This window comes from Lathyrus oleraceus, chromosome 4, assembly GCF_024323335.1.
Source record: "Lathyrus oleraceus cultivar Zhongwan6 chromosome 4, CAAS_Psat_ZW6_1.0, whole genome shotgun sequence".
In the NCBI taxonomy this organism is placed as follows: domain Eukaryota; kingdom Viridiplantae; phylum Streptophyta; class Magnoliopsida; order Fabales; family Fabaceae; genus Lathyrus; species Lathyrus oleraceus.
In genome coordinates this window covers 346,186,371-346,201,838 of record NC_066582.1, presented here as the reverse complement: position 1 = coordinate 346,201,838, position 15,468 = coordinate 346,186,371, and the positions used below count along the sequence as shown (strand labels likewise).

Here is a 15,468-nt window from a genome sequence, read left to right as displayed (position 1 = left end):
ATATCTTCAGTTTTCACACGTATCTGATGATATCCAGATCTCAAGTCTATCTTGCTGAACACCCTCGCACCAACCAACTGATCCATTAAATCATCAATCCTCGGCAAAGGATACCGATTCTTGATCGTCACTTTATTCAGTTGCCTGTAGTCCACACACAACCTCATAGTACCTTCTTTCTTCTTAACCAATAACACTGGTGCACCCCACGGTGACACACTCGGACGAATAAATTTCTTATCCAACAGATCTTCCAACTGACTCTTCAATTCAGCTAACTCAACAGCAGACATACGATACGGAGCCATCGATATCGGTCTAGTACCAGGTACTAAATCAATCGAGAACTCAACTTCACGCTCTGGCGGCAATTCATTCACCTCTTCCGGAAACACATCAGGAAAATCACACACCACAGCCAGATCACAAATCACCAGTTTATCTTTAGCTTCCAAAGTCGCTAACAGCATAAACAACTCTGCCCCATCTGCTACTTCCTCATTCACCTGCCTCGCTGATAGAAACAAACTCTTTCCTTCCTCAACCTCAGGAAATATCACAGTCTTATCAAAACAATTGATAGAAACTCGGTTAAACACCAACCAGTTCATGCCCAGGATAACATCGATCTGCACTAGTGGAAGACACACAAGGTCTATCCCAAAGTCTCTACCAAAAATACTCAAAGGACAACTCAAACAAACCGAAGTAGTGGTCACTGAACCCTTCGCAGGAGTATCAATCACCATACTTCCACGCATCTCAGATATTTTTAACTTAAGTTTCACAGCACAATCCAAAGATATAAAGGAATGAGTAGCACCGGTGTCAATAATAGCTACAAGAGGAAAGCCATTAATATAACACGTACCTCGGATCAAACGATCATCTGCAGAAGTCTCAGAACCCGATAAAGCAAAGACCTTGCCTCCTGGCTGATTCTCTTTCTTCGGCTTAGGACACTGTGGACTAATATGACCCAACTCTCCACAGTTGAAACAAGTTACAGTCTTCAGCCGGCACTCTGCAGCCAAATGACCACCTTTGCCACACTTGAAACACTTCATCTCAGCACTGGTACACTCATGAACACGATGTCCAGCCCGACCACATCTATAACACTTAGCAGGAGCACTAGAGTCCCCCCCACCAGGCCTCTTCATCCCACTCTGCTTCTGAAAACCTTTGCCAGCTGCATACGGTTTTCCACGATCCATCTGATTCTTACCCTTCCTATCAACCCTCTGCTGATAGCTCTCTGCTCTAGCCTTGGAATCCTGTTCAAAAATTCTGCAACAGTCAACCAAGTCAGAAAACACCCTGATCCTCTGATATCCAATAGCTTGTTTGATCTCAGGACGCAACCCGTTCTCAAACTTCACACATTTCGAAAATTCTCCAGCAGCCTCATTATAGGGAGTATAGTACTTTGACAGCTCGGTGAACTTCGCAGCATACTCAGTAACCGACCTGTTACCCTGCTTCAATTCCAAAAACTCTATCTCTTTCTTTCCTCTGACATCTTCTGGAAAATACTTTCTCAGGAACCTTTCCTTGAACACAGCCCAAGTGATCTCAGTATTCCCAGCAGATTCCAACTCAGTGCGGGTAGCAACCCACCAATCATCAGCTTCCTCTGACAGCATATGTGTACCGAACCTGACCTTCTGGTTATCAGCACACTCAGTTACTCTGAAGATCCTCTCTATCTCCTTCAACCACTTCTGAGCACCATCTGGATCGTATGCTCCTTTGAACATTGGAGGATTGTTCTTCTGGAACTCACTCAACTGACGAGCAGCTCCCATTCCCACAACATTCGGATTTCCTCCAAGTACTCCAGCTAGCTTACCCAGAGCCTCAGCAATTGCAGCATCATCTCTACCTCTTCCAGCCATCTCTATTCTGAAAACCCAACAAACTAAAACAATGAGTACTGATAGGGTTACACAACACCTATACCGTACAGGGGAAACAGAATAATTACGACTCGACTCGACCGACTATGCTCTGATACCACTAATGTAACACCCTTCTAAATACCCCAAAATATTTAATTTAAAATAATAACCTATCAATAAGAGTAATTATGCCCCGAAGGGTGTCACACAATCATTTCACAACATTTATCAAAACATCCTGTCATGCTCATTTATTTATCAAATAAAACAGTTGCATAATACGCAGCGGAATAGAATTCAACATCAGCATGAGACATGTAACACCATACATGTAAACTAATTCAACAATTTCCAACAATACAATGAAAAGGTTCCCTCCCGATGTTACATCTACCAGAGCATGACCCATAGGACACTACTATAGACTCCAAGCGTTAGCTTCTATTCAACTCATTTCTCGTTACCTGAAAAATAGGTTGTAAGGGTGAGTTCCTCAATCAATATAATAAGCATTATAGAACAACATGTAATGCTAAGTAAATAACACATCAATTCACCCTAACCAGACTACGCATTCAGCAACGGCAATATCCGTCCAAACATCATATTCAACAATAATATATATCATATGTATAATCCTCAAACCATATTCAACACCAACAACACAACACAACGATTTACTCACTAATTCCTCACAATGGGAATTAGCTACAGCCCCACAGGCTATGCCATGCATTCATTATGCAATGAGACTCCATGAAATGCGGTACCGACTCTTCTCGAACATATAGTTCAAGCTCACCGATCAAATCCAGATACGGCTACTAAGCTCACTAGTCCCACTCATTGAGATCTAATGCCTCACTCACTAATTCCTCACCATGGGAATTAGCTACAGCCCCAAAGGCTAGACTATGCACACTAATCATCTAGTATGCAAACCTCAACAACAATTCACAACTCACTAATTCCTCACCATGGGAATCAGCTACAGCCCCAAAGGCTAAACTACGCATGCTAATCACCTAGCAATACAACATCAACAACAACTCAAGAACAGACACATGCTCGCACTCTACGCCATCGAATAGTCTATTCACAACTGCATACATTCACAACATCATGCATAATATATATACATTCACCGCATCATATACATCATTATACATCAGCAATATTTCATCACATAAGCATGTCAGATTATGCCAAACAACAACCACAATATTAGTACATTTCAATATTGCACATACTGCTCAAAACAGCGGGAATTTATCCCTATTACACCATAGGCAACATAGGCCAACCCTCAATTAGGTACACAACAATTAAAACAACAATTTTTCACTTCTGCAACAGTGTTAACCGGTTAACGCCCTGGGTTAACCGGTTAACGCAGGCAAAACTCACTTTCTGGCAACACGCAACAGTGTTAACCGGTTAACGCCCTGGGTTAACCGGTTAACGCAGGCAAAACTCAATATTTTCACATTTCAATACAATGTTAACCGGTTAACACCCTGGGTTAACCGGTTAACGCAGACCAAACAACAATTCCTGCGCTAACACACGGCAGAATGCAGAATTCCGCCGTTGGAGGACTTCCGGACCTCCGATTCCGATTCCGTAAAAAGCTATACGATCGGAAAATCATTACTCACACAAATACCGATTTAATTTCAACTTTCAGCACAGTTCATCCAACATCATTTCAACATTTACAAATCCCAATTAGGGTCAAATTAACGGCTTATCACTACCCATGACATATTATCCCAAAATACCCATTAATCGACGATAAACCCCCCTTACCTGAGTAAATCCGGCAGTCTCTGAGCTCCAAGCTTTCCCTTCCTTCAACCTTCGTTCTTTTGCTTTTTGCCCTTTCTGCCTCTTTTCCCTTTTCACGTGAAATCTTTTTTCCAAAAATTGGGACTTTTTATTATTCCAACTTATATACTCCAATAATATTATTCCAATAATTATTATTCCAAAATAATAATAAAATAATAATAATCCAAAAATTCCAATTATTCAATTAAATTAATAAATAAAATATTAATTTAAATTAAATAATTAGCTTAGTTTGATTGGGGTGTTACAGAGGTTGCAAGGAACTCAAGCGGGATATTCTTATGTCAACGCAAATATGCCTTGGATATAATTCAAGAAACATGTTTACTTGGTGCCAAACCTATATCAACACCCCTTGAGCAAAATCATCAGCTTGGTCTCGCAACGGGAGTCCCCTTGACCAACCCGAACGCTATCGACGGTTAGTTGGACGTCTCATCTTCTTGTGATTTACCAGACCCGAGATATCTTAATGTGTTCACACCTTGTCTCAATTCATACAACAACCTCATATGGATCATTGGAATGCAGTGCTTCACATTGTCAAATATCTTAAAGGAAACTCCGACTAAGGTATACGACTTAGCAAGACATCTAACTTCCAGTTGCATGGATGGTGTGATTCTGATTGGGCAGGCTTCCCCCTAACTCGATGCTCAACTACTGACTAGTTTGTGTTTTCGTGACATTCCCCCATATCCTGGAAAACTAAGGAACAACACACCGTCTTACGTTCCTCGGCTGGAGCGCTATGGCTACAATCACTTGTGAACTAAAATGGCTTAAAAGTTTACTTTTTGATCTTGGGATTTTGCATAAAGGACCTACGCGACTCAGCTGTGACAACCAGGCAGCTATGCACATTGCCAAAAATCCAGTTTTTCACGAGCGTACGAAGCATATCGAAGTGGGTTGCCACTTTATAAAAAATGAGTTACTTTACGATAATATTCAGACATCGAATGTTTCTACACATATACAGTTAGTAGATATTTTTATCAAAGCTTTGGGACAACATCAATTCCGGGGAGGGAGGGAGGGAGGGAGGGAGGGAGGGAGGGAGGGAGGGAGGGAGAGAGAGAGAGAGAGAGAGAGAGAGAGAGAGAGAGAGAGAGATGTTTAATACATGTGATTTGGCAATTAAGAGACTCAATATTTTGGGATTTATGTTAATATACTTAATTAGACAGTTGTATTTTAGGACCTGTGATTAGCTTGTAATTTATATATTAGACAATGGCCTAAGAGAATAAGCATCCTATTTTCGCTAAACAGAATTTTGTTAGTGATACATATTACTATATTACTATGTTAAAGAAACTGTAAAACCAAATAAGGAGTTAATTAGAAGCATGAATTGAATAAAACAAATAGTGAGAAATAAAGCTAATAAAAAAAAGGTAGAAATAAGAACATGTATGTTTTTTGTTTCAATAATCCTTATGTCAAAATAAATTATTGATTCATCGTGTATACTAAGAAGAGTTAAGAAAAAAAAATCCTAGAAGCATGAATAATCTTACCTCTGAAATTATTTCTTGTCCTATACATAAAAAAATAAGTGGATTGATAAAAAAAAAAATTACATTCATCATAATGAACGGCCGAAACTGTGAACAAAATCGCGCTCCTTGGGCTGTAGCACACACTCACCAAACATGTGTTTGAGCTTTTCATGGTGTTTCATTTGATCAAGAACTCTATCTTCAAACTCCACTGCACAGCTCTTTAACTCATCGTTATCAGTATTTTTAGTTGAAAAAACAAGTTGAGATAACCAATCCTTTTCCGCCTGCTTGCAATATTTTAGGTATTCAGTAGTCCCTTGAGTGAGCAGATGGTAAGTGTATACAACCTTCTTCTGTCCAATCCTATATGCTCTGCTTATAGCCTGTCGTTCTACAGACGGATTCCATACAACATCAAGTAGCACCACCCTTGAAGCTCCAACTAAGCTAATTCCCTCGGAGCAAGCTTTTGTCGATGCAAGGAGAATCTTTGCTTGGCAATTTTCATCATTGAAGCTATGGATTAAGGATTGTTTGTCCTTTAGATCAACCTTTCCGTCCATGTACAGCATTTCCTTCCCCTCGCTCCAATTAAAAGCCATGTTTAATTGGTCTTTAATTAAGCTTAAAGGACGGATATATTGGCTGAACACAAGAACTTTCTCATTAACAGCATCACAAAGTCTCACAAACTCCACCAAAAACTTTGTTTTCACGCCTTCGTAGGGGTTCAATCTAAGCTTTTCTAACCGCTTCTTGTCAATAACAGATTCCTCTTCTTCCAAAAGACCGCATTCGAGCAAAAGAGATGGATGGACAGATGCCATTGTCAGTTTATGCTCGAAGATCAATGTGTTTTGACAACTTCGAATGCTCTCAAGAATTTGTTTCTGCAAAGGGTCCGGCTTCAAAGCCACCACACAATCTCTTAGTCCAGGAAGCTTCTTTTGAAGGATCGCGCCTTTGTGAACATGAACAAAGGGATCCATTAGAAACTTCAATTGCATGATCTTATTGTCACAAGGATTTTCTGTTGTGTTGCCATAAATTGGTTCCCAGCTCCATTCTTTCGACCTTTTTTTAGTTTCCTGCTTCTGGCAAAACTTCTTCAGCTCACGCGGTATGGTGTTAGGAAAAGAAGGCTTCACTAAGCTCAAAGTGTTGTAAAGTTCATAGAAATTGTTTTGGAAAGGAGTTCCAGAAAGTATAATTCGCTTCTTTGTTTGAATCTTCGACAATACCTTCCAAATACGACTTCTTTGATTTCTTGGTGTGTGTCCTTCATCTAACACCAACAAACCAGGAATTTCGCGTAGAACCTTTCCGATATCACTGTTTTCTTTTCTCTTCTCCACACTTGCATATTTTTTCTTTTTCTTATCTTCGGATTCTCCTCCTCCTCCGGCTAGCTTCTCGTATAAATTGTAACTGATTCCCATAATGCTCTTTTCTTTAAACCATGAAATCAGTTTCGCCTTTCGGGTTGCATCTTTACTATGAGGTAAATTATACCAATTATCTGCATTAACAGCATCTTCATACTCTTTATCAGATAATTCAAGATTGTTAAAATTGTGAAATGGAACCCCAATGTCCCATTTTTTGAACTCATCTTCCCAAGTAAGTAACAAACTCGCAGGAGCAACAATAACAGGATGACAGTCGGGGAAAAGTTTCAAATAAGCCATGAGAAACACTATGGTCAACCTTGTCTTTCCAGTTCCGGGAGCATGTGAAATAATACAGCCACCCTCTCTGTGAGGATCGGCGTACTTCAACTCGGGAAGATTGATGTTTCCTGCCAAGTTTTTCCAAATGAACTCAAATCCTTCTTGTTGGTGAGGATATAAAGTTTGTTTCACATCAGGAATTAGGTCCCAAACTGTGCCTTTATCATGAGAGAAATGATTAGCCTCTGAGTCACCGCCATCAGAAACATTGAACTGAGATCCATCAAAGCGTGAGACATTTACTGAATTATCAATCGAAGCTCTTTTTCCCGAACCTTCGTTGGGAAATCTATCAACCTGTGTCATGTGCAATACAAGTATGTAAAACTCAGTGCATCTTATCAACATATCTCAGTGAAAAAACAATCTCTATTGTTTAAACTCCACTATGCTAGAGTGCTATTGCCACAATTAAACAACCCTTTGTACTAAATCGCATATCAAAGTGTTCAAATTTTTTTAATCAAAATCAAGATGAAAATATTAAGCAAGTTAGTTTATATATAAATCGACATAAAACCATGCTTACCACTGGTGGTGACACATGTTTGATATCAGTGACAACAAAACCACACAATTTGCAATATACACCAATCTCTTCGTCGAGAAAAGTATTATGTTCACAGAGAGAATATGGACTTGCCATTTTTCCATTTTCCCCTAAATTTCCAATCTGCAGATTGTAACACACTTAAATTAATCACTGTCACAGATTTCTCCTTACAGTTTTCATTGAGTTTCTTATAGATATCATTTAGACCAAAGTTTAAGCATATAAACAATTTAAATTTAAAATCAAAATCAGCTTATGTACTAAACCTATAGTTGACAAATTGATATTAAAATGTTGTTAAAGAGGTGGATTACCATAGATTCAGCTTCTTCTTCTCTAAGTGATGCATTCATTTCATCCCATAACACTTGCTCCTCCTCCTCCTCTTTGGTCTTTTGGATTTTTTTCACCTTCTTAAGGCTCCATATCAATGGATGCGTCTCAACAGAAACCAGTGGTGGCTGCTGATCAACCACATCACCCTTCACCTCCATCACAATGAAATCATCATTCTTCACTGTAGTCTTGTTGCCCCAGTAGAATTCAGCAAGGCGTTTAGTTAAACGCAACTCCTTTGGCAGAAAAAGTGTGCTTTTATCCCTTTGATTCATCAAACCATTGTTATCCATGGATTCCTTCTTCTCACCATTACATATGTTAACTCTACCTTCATGATCCCTTTCTTTGCTCTCCATGAATTCCTTTTTCTCACCATTACAGATGTTAACACTACCTCCATGATCCCTTTCTTTGTTCTCCATGGGTTCCTTTTTCTCACCATTACAGATGTTAACTCTACCTCCATGATCCCTTTCTTTGTTCTCCGTCTTCTCATCATTACATATGTTAGCTCTACCTTCATGTTCCCTTTCTTTGCTCTCCATGATTGTGTGCTTATCTGAATCCCCCAGCTTTTCTTGCTTCGTTTGAAATAAAGAAACTCTTTCAACACCTAATCCTCGGACACATTGCTCTTTTCCTTCATCATAATCATCAACATTCACACTTTCATTAACATCATCATCATCAACAAGAGAGACATTTTCCACACTTTTTGATTTTGTTGTCTCTGAGAAAGCTTCATTCAGGCTTGAAGAACAACAAGCTTTCATAGGATCAAAAGAACCCTTCTTCTCTAAGGCACTAGAGGTTGTTACACTACCATAATATGCACTCTCCGATTCTTGATTGTGTACAGAAGAAGAACTATTCTCAATCTCTACCTCCTCAATACTATTGCTCTCCGAAATTCCACTTTCCCCACCTTTCACTCCACTTTTTTCATCTTTCACCTCTCTCACCAGCTCCTCCACCACACTGAAGTATTTTCTCCAAACATTTTTCTTCTCTTCTTTCTCCTCCTCCTCCTCCTCTTCATCATCATCATTGTCATAAGAAGAAGAATTGATATTATCACTATCAGAAACTTCAAGCACTTCATTAACTTGAAATTCTTCATCACTAGTCTCACTTTCATCTTCATCTTCATCAGATTCAGATTCATCATCTGAATTTGTAATCGGGTTTTCAGATGTCCAATCACAGTTTTCATCAACAAGGTTTTCATCTTTATCAACAGAGTCATCATGACTTCCTCCAACACTCTCTACTTTTTTTTTAGCATCAAACCCATCAATTCTTCCACTTTCATCACTCCCTAATTTTCTTTTGACATCACCGCCACCCTCAAACATCTTCTCATCATCATCATCAATGCAAATAACCTTAATATTTTGAGACAAGACAAAAGGCCTTTCTTTTACCCTAGTTTTTTTAGAACAAGAAGCAGGGTCAAAACCTGTTTCATCTTCATAATTCATTCTACTACGCTTTAATTTAGAAGAAGATGATCCATCAAGGGAAAGACTTTTGAACAACTGAACATTCTTGCTACGAGTTCGACTCGAAACACCACCAGCCATTATTACAGACAAAAGAACAAGATCAACAAACAAAATATAGAAAAATCGTTGTGCGTTAGGGGAGAAAAAGTGTTATTAAATTGAAAGGAACAAGAATCGCACGTTGGTGTGCAAGACAGAACAAGAATCGCACGTTGGTGTGCAAGACAGAACAAGAATCGCACGTTGGTGTGCAAGACAGAGGGAGAGATATTAGGTGAAGACGGCACACAAGAATTGGCGCCAAACAAGAAAAGATTTTCATAGGTCAAATATATATATATATATATATATATATATATATATATATATATATATATATATATATATAAGATATTAATAGATATATCATCTTAATACATTTAATGATATTTAATAATCAAGATTATATAAGTAAGTTTATAAATATTTGAATATTAATAAAAGTAGGAAAGATATAAAAATATTTGAATATAAATAAATATAAGAATGATATAAAAATATACAACTTCTTTTTACATACAATAACAAACTAAAAAGCCCAAAAGAAACGAACTCAGAAATATATTTGTAAATTTTTTAAGGGTCAATCTTCATAAAATTTTGCACCTTTACTACGTTCTAAAAAAAAATACATGTGAACATTTGTTGTATTTAAATAAAATAATCATTTATAATAATTCCTAAAAATTATAATTTAATAAAAATTATTAAAATAACTATTTAAGACATTACAAATTCTTTCTAAAATTTTGATAATATAAATTTTGATAATAAAATGATATTTTTTTATAAATAAAATTATAAAGATCAAAACTCTTTATTAAATCCCTAATTCCGGAAAATATTTTATCCTTGTATCTTCACATCTTGAACTCATTAATATCTAATATATTATTGGTTAGAAGTCAATCTTCCATCATCCATATCAAATCAAACAAAACATAACATTTTAAGAGAAATCAAATCTACAAAAAGTTATTATTTTACAAATATTTTTAGGTGTAAATATGCATGCTCTTAAATCTAAATGATCCGGATATAAAACTGCAATACAAACAACTTCCATACAAAATACTTCGATACCAATGGGAAAATATCGGCCACACATGAAGCTTGTCACATTGGCAACCCGCCACATAGGATAGATATGCATATGCCATGAAATACAATGATATACCTTCCACAAACTCTCATTAAAATACATCATTTTAAATTTTATTTCACAAAATCATCCATCTCCAAACATAATCAATTTTAATCAATTTTAATAAATTTTTAATTAGAACAGTTCATCTACATCACATCATCATTTCATCTACATCACATCATCATTTCATCTACATCACATCATCATACCCAAAAATATTGTATATAAAACTAGCATTTATATTTTTAACAAAGATTGAAATTTATCGAATAAAACTATACTTTAATTCTCTTTTCTGTTTAGAATAATTATGTATTATATTTTTTTATTCTATAATATATAACTATTAGTCTCGTTAAAATCAATATGGAAAAGTTTCCTTACATTGTGTGTTTTGCTTCCAAACCACATTTAAATGTCACAATGAACAAGATATTATTTTTATCATGTTTCCACATGCTAATTTGAGTTCGAATGCCAGATTTTCGCTCTCTTGACTCTTCATACTCCCCCCGTTTCGTTTTGGATGTTTATGAATAAAAATTAAAAATAGAATATTAAAATACACAAAAATTACCAATTTTGAATTAGGTAAAATAAACTTACTCCAAAACAGGAATTAAATTTGAGTAAAATGTCAGTTATGTTTACCCGATCATTTTGACGTTGGTTTCATGCAAATCAGAATTACAGTGATGAAATCAAAACAACGACGTTAATCATACTAAAAATTGATATTTTAAACTGTTGTGAAAGCAATGCCCATAAAACAGAGTATGATTGATTTCTTGATTAACAAGAAAATCACAGAGTAAAAGAAAAAAGAAAGACAATTCAAAGTGGTTAAAAAACTATATTCTTGATTCAATTACACATTAAGGAACAATGTTTACAATCGAATGTCAACCACGCCATTTTCTCTTTCTGATTAGAATTATCATGGATTGATGGAGAAGTGATTATTAAGATGTTATTTATAAGAAAGCTAAACCCTAGCTTTCAACTAACATACTAAACAATTGGCCCAACAAACTGGCCAAATTTGACATGCTAACTTAAACAACAGGCTAACATATTTTGACAGCTGTAAGACCCCAATTTTGACCCTAAGATCCCTCATGGCATCATAGCATTTCATCTGCAAAGCCTCAAGGATCATAAGCATCTTGGTTCCCTTTGCCTTTGGGTGGGACCTCTTGTGAGTGGTTTGAGATCACCAAGCATGCTTGAATTATGTATCATTGCTTTTCTCATTTTATTTACTAACCAAAAGCACAAAAATATGTCACTAACATTTCTTGTTTGTAGCTTGAGCAATCACAAGGTCAAAAAGCTTCTAGGTGATCCTCTGTACAAAGATATGGCCAAGAGAAGGTGAAAGCAAGCATTACAATGGTCCCCAAAGCTCTCATCCATCAAATATGCCTCCCTAGTATCTCAATTCATCATTTTGATCAAAACAAGTCAAAGGGTTTGAGGTTTGTGTCCCAAGGAAACCCTAATTCATCTGATCATCCACAATGCCTTGCTCATGAAACAACCCCAACCCATGGCCAAATACAATCAAGGGAAGTTCTTTAATTCATCATTTCATGCATATTTGAACTTATTTGAGTGTCCTCAATCATCAATTCATCAAGATATCAGTTGTGGACTTGAGAAGTTGATCAGTCAATTCATCTAACTATTTTGAAATGCACTGAGACCTAACTTTTTATGTGTTTGTCAAATGGAGATTATCCCAATAGAAAAAATGTTCTTGAGGATAATATGAACAACTTTCATGTTCATCAAAATTTGATTTGAAGCTTGGAAGGTCATCTCCCATTCCAAAACATTATAGGTCATTTTGACTGAAACCCTAATTTTGGGTCAACTTCCCAAGAACATAACTCATTAATTTTTCATGAGTTTTAGGTGGGATCAAATGCATTGGAAATCTTAAGATGTCTACTTCAAATGTTATTTTGAACAAAATTTCAAAATGTCAAAAGAAATACATGTGATAATGCAAAACATTATAGGTCACTTTGGACCAAATGCATTGAAAGGCAAAAAAGTCCAACTTCAAGTGCCCATAACGTCTTCATCAAAAATCCAAATGATGCAAAATTTAAGTCCATTTTGATTGTCTTGAAAATATCTACACTTTTGATGTTGGAGGTTTTTCCAATTGAGGCTTGCATCATCAAAACAGAAGGGCTTGAAGTTGGTTCAATTTGACAAAATTCTCAAAGGCATGTTTTACACTATGAACTTCATGGCCTGTTTTCATAAATTTCCACATCTCAAATGAGTTTTTGTTCAACATAACATTTGTTCCTTATGTCAAGGCCTTTCCAACCATTACCCACATGCTTATGTTTGGATTTTCTAATTGGCATTTTCGAAGAGATGAAGTTTTAGGCACAATTATGCAATTCATGATGAAGCTTCATGCACAAGCAAATGCCATTCAAAATGCACGACCATTTCACTTCAGAATGAGCTCAGCTTGCATTTGCATTTGATCTCGGGCCTCACATGCGCCTGTACAGGCCCATGCATGGAGGACCCAACTTCATGCACACGCATTTGATCACCCTTGCCTTGCCTTTCCATCTATAAATAGAAGCACCATCTCATTCAATTGGAGACCCTGAATCAACCTGAAATGCTGCAGAAATCAAAACCTAGCCATCACCAAAGGAATATTCATTTTTACTTCTGATTTTCAAGTTTGAATTTCAACAAAATTAGTTGATCTTCAATACTTATTCCTAAGCCCAGCTCTCTTACCAAGCATCCAGATCAAGCTGCAAGCAAAAGATTGGTTGAATTGTGCTGTTGAAAGCTGCTCTACAAAGGTTTATACCTCAACTGTTTTGCTTCGAATCTCACTGAATATTGTGTGTTGCTTGTGTCCATTTGCATTTTTGAAGTCCTCACTTGAGAGGCAAGCCAGTGGTGGCTTTGATTTTGTGTTTTGATGAACTTCAGTTTATGTACCTGAATTTTCCAACTCAGATTTCTTATTCTATAGAAAGTTTGAGTACAATTCAATGTTACATGGGTGATGTACATCACCCCAACTTCATTTTGATGTATGGATCGTGCCATTTGGTTGCCATTTATTGCTCTACAACTTTTGAACGTGGCCGGAGCTTGGTCGGAGAAGACGGTGGCGCTGGCCACCGTCTGGTATCCAGATTTAATTTGGATCGTTCATTCATTTTCCCAGATGCAATCACGTGCGTTCATTGTTATGACTTTTCATTTGGCATGGTGTGATGCGTTTGACCCGCGTGTATGGTGAACACGCGCTTCCAAGCCGTGTGATGATCCACGTCAAATAATGAATCACCATTAGACGGCTCACGCTTTTTCTCTTTTTCATTTTTCTGATTTTTATTTCTTTTATTTTCTTTAATTTCCTTTTATTTCAAAAATTCATAACTTCTTCATTTTTAATCCAAAAAATATGGGACCAATTGCATTATTTCTCCTTTTAATTCTAGTTTCTAAAAATGATTTTTAATATTTTTTATTTTATCAGTTGATATTTTTTGTGAATTTTCTCTTTTCTGGCTATTTTTAATTCATTTTAAATAGTTTCTGATATTAAAAAAATACAAAAATATTTTCTCAACCTATTTGAATGATGATGGATCTATGAAAAATATTCTCATCAATTTTTTAATTGATTTGAGATTTATTTGAGATTTTAGTTCAATTAGGTTATTTTTATTCATTTTTAATTCATAAAAAATAGTTTCTGACTTTTAAAAATGCTGAAATTTTTTGTCAAACTTTGTTTGACCTTGTTGAACTTGAGATAAATTACTTGGACCTTTCAAGGTTGATTTGAAGTGATTTTGAAGTTTGACCTTTCTTTATTATTTTAATTCAAGTTTATTTTGAATATTAAAAATGCCTAAAAATATTTTGTTCATTTTCTTGACTTCCAATCTTCATCTCACTTCTGTTTTTGATTGTTTGACCATGACCCTCAATGTCATTGGTCAATACTTGATGATTGGTACATTCCATTTCATTTAATGCACTTATTTCTTTCCATTTTCATTATCCATTATTCTTCTTCATCTCCTTCTTCTTCTTCTTCTTTCTTTTTGATCAATGAGTTAAAGGTTGATAAGTTAGCATTGATTAGGGAGGCTTAATCTTCCTTGATTCAAATCTAATTCATCTTGATCAATTGATCAAATGAATGGCTTTGCATTAAGGATAGGTTGCTTCCTAAATCATGCAAAGGACTTAAACCAATACAAGATCAATTCTTTTTTTTCTTTTTGGCATGGCAAGTTGTTGGAACTTGGTTCACTAATCAAGACTTCTAACTTGTGTTGTTGCCTACATTATTATTGACCGGCCTCAGATAGTTGTGACTTCTACATAAGTCCAATTACGATTGCTTAACATAGCGCTAAATTTGCCTAATGGCACACTAACTACTAACACTAACCATTAACCATTAACATTTACCTTTTTTGCATTTTACTTTTATGCCATTTACTATTCTTGTACATATTATTCATTTGCTTTTTTCCTTTGCTCACTTGAGCACATGTTTATGTTAATGCAATTTGCCTTTTGCTCACTTGAGCACATATAATTGTGTATATATCATTTATGCTTGTGTTTTGTTTTGATTGTTGTTGACCACAATGCAAAGAATTGGACAAAATGGACTTAGACTTTAGGACTTTACCTATGCAAATTTGGAGTCAAAGAGCAACTAGGCATTGGGCCTTTAGAGTGCTATAAAATTCAAAGAGCAAATAGGCATTGGGCCTTTAGAATGCTTAATGTTGAAGATGACCTTGAAAGGACCAACTTCTAAACTCTTCTTGTCCATTCCTTGTTTGTTTGCTAGAATCTTTTAATGTGTGTGTTCT

At 36.1% G+C, this 15,468-nt stretch overlaps 1 protein-coding gene across 1 annotated transcript; it reads right to left on the bottom strand.

Moving 5' to 3' along the window:
• Positions 1–5,254: 5,254 nt before the first annotated feature.
• Positions 5,255–9,585, bottom strand: LOC127075405 (SNF2 domain-containing protein CLASSY 4). Its single transcript, XM_051016876.1, has 3 exons — positions 7,858–9,585; positions 7,520–7,663; positions 5,255–7,287 (listed from the first exon to the last, which is right to left on the bottom strand). Exons 1-3 carry the CDS (start codon positions 9,463–9,465, stop codon positions 5,344–5,346), a joined length of 3,696 nt encoding a protein of 1,231 aa, XP_050872833.1. The 5' UTR covers positions 9,466–9,585; the 3' UTR covers positions 5,255–5,343.
• Positions 9,586–15,468: the final 5,883 nt, after the last annotated feature.